Source organism: Cladosporium halotolerans (assembly GCF_011745625.1).
Source record: "Cladosporium halotolerans strain TM138-S3 chromosome Unknown Sca188, whole genome shotgun sequence".
NCBI classification, from domain to species: Eukaryota; Fungi; Ascomycota; class Dothideomycetes; order Cladosporiales; family Cladosporiaceae; genus Cladosporium; species Cladosporium halotolerans.
Window position 1 is genome coordinate 1 of NW_027191637.1, and position 6841 is coordinate 6841.

General features: G+C 56.2%; 2 protein-coding genes across 2 annotated transcripts; one reads left to right on the plus strand and one right to left on the minus strand.

Annotated features, from left to right (window-relative positions):
* Positions 1-532: 532 nt before the first annotated feature.
* WHR41_09512 (uncharacterized protein) lies at positions 533-2532 on the minus strand (the record flags this gene model as incomplete). Its single annotated transcript, XM_069378115.1, has 3 exons — positions 533-1759; positions 1826-2294; positions 2351-2532. The coding sequence occupies 3 exons, from the start codon at positions 2530-2532 to the stop codon at positions 533-535; spliced, it is 1878 nt and encodes a 625-aa protein (XP_069224866.1).
* Positions 2533-3713: 1181 nt separating this feature from the next.
* On the plus strand, positions 3714-4474 carry WHR41_09513 (uncharacterized protein; the record flags this gene model as incomplete). The annotated part of the gene is made up of 2 exons (XM_069378116.1): positions 3714-4155; positions 4212-4474. The coding sequence occupies 2 exons, from the start codon at positions 3714-3716 to the stop codon at positions 4367-4369; spliced, it is 600 nt and encodes a 199-aa protein (XP_069224865.1). The 3' UTR covers positions 4370-4474.
* Between the last annotated feature and the right edge of the window lie 2367 nt (positions 4475-6841).

The following is a 6841-nucleotide window of genomic DNA, read 5'->3' on the forward strand; positions in this document are numbered from 1 at the left end:
ACTTTCTCGTACTAAGATGCACGGAGAAGCGGGGGGCAGAGAAGTGTGGGACACGGCCCAGCGAGACGCATAGCGGCATTGAAACAAGCAGTAGTCGTTGGATAGAATACACGGCTTTTGCCGCAAAAGGGTGAGCCCTATTTTTCTTGTACAGTGTCCTGATATGTGCCTTTTCCCCTGTCCCACTACAGAAATCCAGATTCAGGTGAACTTGGAGAAATTAAAGTCAAATCGCGGCTTGGAAGACGTGAATTTAGTCTTCCGTCCGGTATGCGTGATGCAGCCGTTCTGCAAAGTTCAGTGCTTTGCGAAGCTGCTGTCGGAAGCACGCTACATGGGCAGCGTTGCTGTCTCGTCGAGCTGAGAGGGGACATGAGTCCTTGGAGAGAATCCGGTCCATCGCAAATACCATTCGTACTCTACAGCGCTATTGAGCTGTCTGTTGCCTCGAACACCCCATGCCGGAGGCCAGGGGCCCGCGGTGGCCTCTTCACTCTCTCGTCGCCTGGAAGGCTCCGACACCGCTCGTCGATCACGCCCGCCTGCGATCGAGGACGAGCCAGGCGAGAATTCGGTAGGCCGCGATGATGGCGATCATTACTGGAACAGCGTGCGCAGCAGGTTCGTGCCCGAGACCGTAGCTGGCCGGGATCGCATCACCCCGTATCATGCACTGGTCTTTCAACACGGTGTCGTAGCTGCATTGGCATTGGTCACCAGGGAGCAGTTGGCAGGAATAGGTCCTCCGATCGAACTCGTTGTGCATCATGCCCTGGAAGACGTAGGACTGATAGTCGATGTAGTGGAATGCATAACGCCAAAACGGGTTCAGCCCGTCGACGGGCCGCAGGGAGCCTCCGACACACATCCAAAGTCCGTTCACGAATGCCGTGCCGGCCAAGGCGACGACGAAGATGGGAAAGGCGGATGTGACCAGCACCACAAGCGACTCGGCCGCGATCAAATCCAAGAAAAGCCACATGACCCAAGTGAAGAAGCCACCGGCAGCGGGTCGAAAGTTTGACAGCCAGTATTCGGCGAGCGAGAAGACCAGGGTGATGCAGAAGAGATAGGGCACGCCCACCAAGAAGTTGGCGAGCAGAAACGGGCAGGGGCCGTACAGGCCGTTCGCGCGCTCTTCGCGAAAGGTGGCGTAGTCCTCGAGAAACGCCGGGATGTAGGCGACTGCCATGAAGGACATGAAAGCACCCCCGAAGAAGATGGCGCTGACAAAGGCCGGTATGTTGCTCTGGTTCGGGTCCAGGCGCAGCCAGACTGTGCCCATCAAGAGCGCCAGACCGAGGTACATGACGACGCGGATGCCGTACACGACGACGTCCCGGTACGACTTGACGAAGCTGCGGTGCGCGAGGGTGGCGACGACGCTCAGCATGGACGGGGTCGAGATGGGCGCCGGATCGACGTCCACCTCGACACCCATCGAGCTGCGCGCCAGTTCGTCGCTCATCTCTCCGTCTGTGATTCTCTTCTGCTCCGATATGTACCACGAGGATGTCACTTGGCCAACTTGCCGCTCCGCCTCGTCTCTGCTCCGCGCAAAATCTGTGTTGACGAAGTCGAGTGCGAATTCAGCTGGATTCATCATATCGGGAATGGAGAGATCGCTGGCACGGAAGTGCCGGGCTATTGCATCGGGAGGACCGCTGTAAGCAATATGGCCCTGGCACAACAGGAGCAGTTTGTTGCACATCATGAACGTAGACGTCGCAGGCTGGTGTATGGAGGCAATGACGATCAGCTGCTTCTTCGTCAGCGTGGATTCTGACAGCGAGAAATCCGACAGCGAAAGCCTGGCGCGACGTACACGATACCTCTCGGCCACGAGTCTGAGGAAGGAGATGACTTCGAACGCTGCGGCCGAGTCCAGACCAGACGTCGGTTCGTCCAAGAACAAGATACGCGGTCCTGTAACGAGCTGTGCCGCCACGCTGACCCGCCGCTTCTGACCGCCCGAGACGCCCTTTTTGATGGTCGTTCCGATCAAATCGTCTGCCACGTCCGAGAGGCCAAACGCGGCGAGCAGGGCGGCGACACGCCTCAGGCGCTCTGCCTTGCTTGCGGCGGGCGTGGAAAGCCGGGCTGCGAAGTTGAGGGTTTCTCTGACGGTCAGTGAACCGATGAGAGCGTCTTCTTGCTCGACGTAAGCAGACATCCGTCTAAACTCGGTTGCGTCGGCAGCGACGCCGTTCAAGTAGAGCAAGCCGTCGGCTGACACGGTCGGAAAGCGACGCCTCTGCGAGAGAACTTGTAGCAAGGTTGACTTTCCGGAGCCACTGGCGAAGAACGAGTCAGCTCACCACTTGCAGGGGCGACTTCATAATTTGCTTACGAAGGGCCCATCACGGCCATCAGCTCCCCTTCTGTCACCATGCCATCCACGTTCGACAAGATGGCCTTTTGCTGTTTTGTACGACGATCTTCCACCTTGACGGTGAGGCCTGTCCAGAGGAAGCTGCGAATGCTCTTGTTTTGGAAGTGGGCGTCAGTGCCCCCTTCTTCATCTTGATCCATGTCGATTTCCGAGCCGTCAGTCGACTGTACACCTTGTTCCTCAGAGAGACGCGGGGCTCTTGCAGCTAGATCTGACAACGAGGGGTGACTGGCCTTTTATATCTTGACTGAAATCTTTCGCGGGATTGTGACAGCTGGTGCCAAGGGCGTCGAGGTGAGTCGTTTGTCGAGCGCCGATCTTGGCGGCCTCAACGGTGGAGAGGCGGCCTGCCAGAAAGCCAGAGTGGAGACGAGTAAGGGAGGCGAGGAAGGGAGGCGAGGAAGGGTATGATGGACGGAAGCCAGAAGGGACAAAGGGAAGCACAAAGGGAGATGGTGGATGGGGCGAGAGAAGGGGAAAGAAGGATAGGCACTGTACAGTTCAGTACAAAAAGGAGGGAGCCGGTACTGTATCACGGAGCTTGCTCAACCAACGCCTTGCCACAGGGACCGCATCGGCTGGGCCGGTCGGAGGAGACAAGATTGCATAAAGACGTACTGCAGGAGCGCTCGTCGACTTCAATCTCTTTTCCATCCACTGTCATAGTCCAGGTTCGTCCCGTTGCGTCGCACCGATGCATCGCGTCATCTGCCCACCCGCACGAACCACTCGAACAGCAACAACTCCTTCATTCTCAGCTCGGCCTCACCAGGCTCGACATGACGATTTGACGGAGCGTTACGATGTGCATCAGCTATTAGGGAGGGGCGCGTACGGGTCGGTCTATCAGGCCACTCCGAGAGGCTGCCAAAACAAGGTCGCTATCAAGGTGACTCGGCGGCTGGACGATCCTTTGGTGTGCCGTCGAACGTTGAGCGAGATCCGCATCCTACAGCATCTCCAACATTGCAACATTGTGAGGCTGCTGGACGCTGCGAGGCCGGACGGCTCCCACAGGCTTTCCGAAGCTTGTCTGGTTGAGGAAGCGATGCCGTACAACCTGGCGCAGGTGATTCAAACGTTTCCCCTTTCGGACGCGCAGATCTCTTGTCTCACGCATCAGATGCTGTGCGGCTTGCACGCGATTCACTCGGCTGGCATAATCCATCGCGATCTCAAGCCGGACAACTTGCTGGTTGCGGACAACTGCGAGTTGAAGATTTGCGATTTTGGACTGGCTCGAGCGGAAACAACGCGTGGAAGGAGACGCAACAGGCTGACGGAGTACGTCGCAACGCGCTGGTACCGGGCCCCGGAAGTCATGCTCTCCAGGTACGGCAAAGCCGCAGACGTCTGGTCGAGCGGATGTGTGCTTGCCGAGATGTTGGGAAAGAGAGTCTTGTTCCCAGGGCAAGGCTACGTGCACCAACTGGATTGCATTTTCGCCATACTGGGCTCTCCGACGGACGAAGACTTGGCGTCTGGATACTCCGTCAAAAGCATTGACGACATACGGAAGGTGCTTCCAGTGAGGCAAAAACTGCCGTGGCGTGAGGTTCATCCCCACGCCTCCCAAGCCTCCCTGGACCTCCTCGATCGACTCTTGACTTTCAACACGGAAAGACGAATATCAACCGGCGACGCCGCACGGCACGTTTATGTGCGAGGATGGGCAGATGAAAATCCGCAGTCGTGGGAACAGGCTTCCTCCCAGCGAGCTTTTGTCGAAAGCGGAGGCGATGGATCCGATGCAACGGCGAGATGTCAGTATCACTGAATTCAAAAAGCATGTGGGGCTTTATTTGCTGACGATTGCAAGGCGATCTTTTCAATGAGCTCATTCGAGTGTCAGACCGGTCCATGTGCTCCAGATTACTTTTGCAGCTCAGCGCGGGTCTCGAGGCCAGGGCCGCGTGCGACGACGCTGGTTCGACAGAGCCTCTCGGCTCTGAGAAAGCAGCAAACACCACAAGTTGAATTTGCCTTTAGGGTTTGTCCATAATCGCGATACGAAGACGCTGGGTGCCACTTGGCAGCTGACGTCGACACATCTTCGCCTGGTCAATCGGAAGCTTCCTCGGAAGCGTACAGTACAAGGCGTGGGAGGGATGTTTGAGAATAAGCGTGACATTGCGGCGTGCTATATAGCACTACGATCTAGAGCAGCGCAATGAGTATCCTTGGTGAAAGTCTTTTCCTCTCGCACGACTACTCGCCTGCCCATCCCAAGAGAAAGCGAAAGCGCAACAAGACGTTCTGTCAAGGCATATGGATCGATTGGTGTAGACTCAATGCCAATCGCTGTTGTCCCAAGCTGAATGGCCTGTTGCTTGCGGTCGGTGGCGCTGACAATGAATCCGGATACGCACTCGGTACTCTCAGTATCCGTTGGGACATAATGGCCGCCGTTGTGGATCAGCATGCATGATCCTTGTTCGGTGGACAATCTGCTCCACGCCGCATCTCTCTCGTCAGCATCGACCATCGGGTCCCATTTTCCCCACAGCACACAGAATGGCGTCGATATTCGTGGGTTTTCGTAGAGCCAGTCAAAGTATCGGCCTCGCCCCACTCGGCCCGCGTACATCACACCAAATTTGAATGGTGGATGCTGGAGGGTCCGGAAGATCGGTGGATATTCCATTAGCTTAGTTGAGCGGTGCGATGCGGTGCAATGTGCCTGCCACCGTTCCACTCCCTCCAGCAATGAGGCCACCATCCCTGCGATCACCGTGCCCTGAGAGAAAGCTACGACCCCGTCAAATGGCCCTTCGCTCTGCAAGATGTGCGCCGTAGCGGTCAGACTATCGAGAAGCCCAAGAGGGGGTTCTGAGACGTCACGGAGGTGAAACCAGGCTCTAAGTTCCACGATTTCGTCCGCCAGTCCATCATATTCCCCTGCGTTGAATCCAGGAATATCGCTCGTACGTAGTCCGATTGGACCATCCGGCCAAACGAAGGTGGCACGGGGGTGGGCGTCACGTATCTCATCCACCAGTCGGCGAGTCTTTCGACGGAATATGTCGCCCGTCTGAGCGTACCCGTGAAGCATTAGTATTCGCATTGCAAAGGTAGCAGTCCAAGCGTGAGCTATGAAGAGTCCGGCTGAGTACGATGTGCGGTTTGAGATTATTTAAAGAGAGAGCTGCAAAACCCATCGGAACGGTGGAGAAAAGGTGACAGGCGCAAGCTTGTCTCTCGTGATGGTTGAGGAAACGATTCTCCGCCAATTTATCTTTTGAACACTTTCCAGACGCTAAGGTCGTGTGATCTGCCCACTCATCAGATCACACCGGGCCAACTGCTGCACAAGTCTCTCAGCAAGGCGTTCGGTCACGGTATGGGTACCAGCTGATTGGAGACAGCGGCTGCCAAAGCGGTTAATTCCGCGGAGGTAATCGAGACGCCATGACGATGTTGCCATCTTCGCCTGATCAATCGGAAGCTTCCTCGAAGCATACAGTACAAGGCGTGGGAGGGATGTTTGAAACCACGCGTGACATCACGGCGTGCTATACTGCAGTCTACGGTACCATGCTTTGCTGTACAGCATTCAATTGTCCTTCTCGCGCCTTTTGACCTCTTCCCGTTCCGCAAAAGTTCGATTTCACTCCATCCGGCAACGAGCCTCGCGTCTGCCGTTCACGCATCTATACCAGCCGTCTATTAACGTGGCCAACTCGCAAGAAATTGAGTCATGCTTAAGTCTCCTTTCCAGCAGCAACGAAAATTGTCCAGATGAGGCCTTGACCGGACAGCGACAGAATAGACCTGACCAAGACACCGCCAGGGGTCTCGCAGGCTACGTATGCAACCACATACATCGTCCGAGTAACAAGATAAGCCAGACTGAACAAGTTTAGTGATGCTGGCGAAAGTCCGACAAGGTTTCCAGCCAGAATTGCAACGGCAAACATTGGTGCGCCGTGACCAACATCTTTCGCTGCCGCCTCAGCGCGAAGTATCCGACCCCGGGTATAGGAAGTGAGTGCAGGGTCCGAGTCGGCGACTTGGGCGAGGTTACGGGGCTGACTGCACCCGACGGTCTTGCCCGTCGAGAGGGTGTACGTGCACAGTGCGAACAGGTGCAGCAGCGAGCACATCATCCAGATAAGTGGCAGTATGTAAAGGGAGACATTGGTATGTCCCAGCGAGACCGCCATGACGCAGTGGCGCAAGGTGTCAAACATACTTCCCGAGTCTTGCTAGAGATCGAACGGAAATCGGAAATAGGTTGAGTGGACGAGTAGCTGTAACGTCGATGGCAATGGGCGAGTGGCTGCAGCGGCGATGACGATGGGCGAGTGGACAGCGTGAGACCGTTGCTCTTTGCAAGACGGGGATTGGCAGGCGTGAAGAAAGTGAAAGCTGAGCCATGGGCGAGTGCGATGGTATTTAAGCACGCAGGTGGCGAAGATATCTGCCGGCGCTGAAGAAGGTGGACGCTTC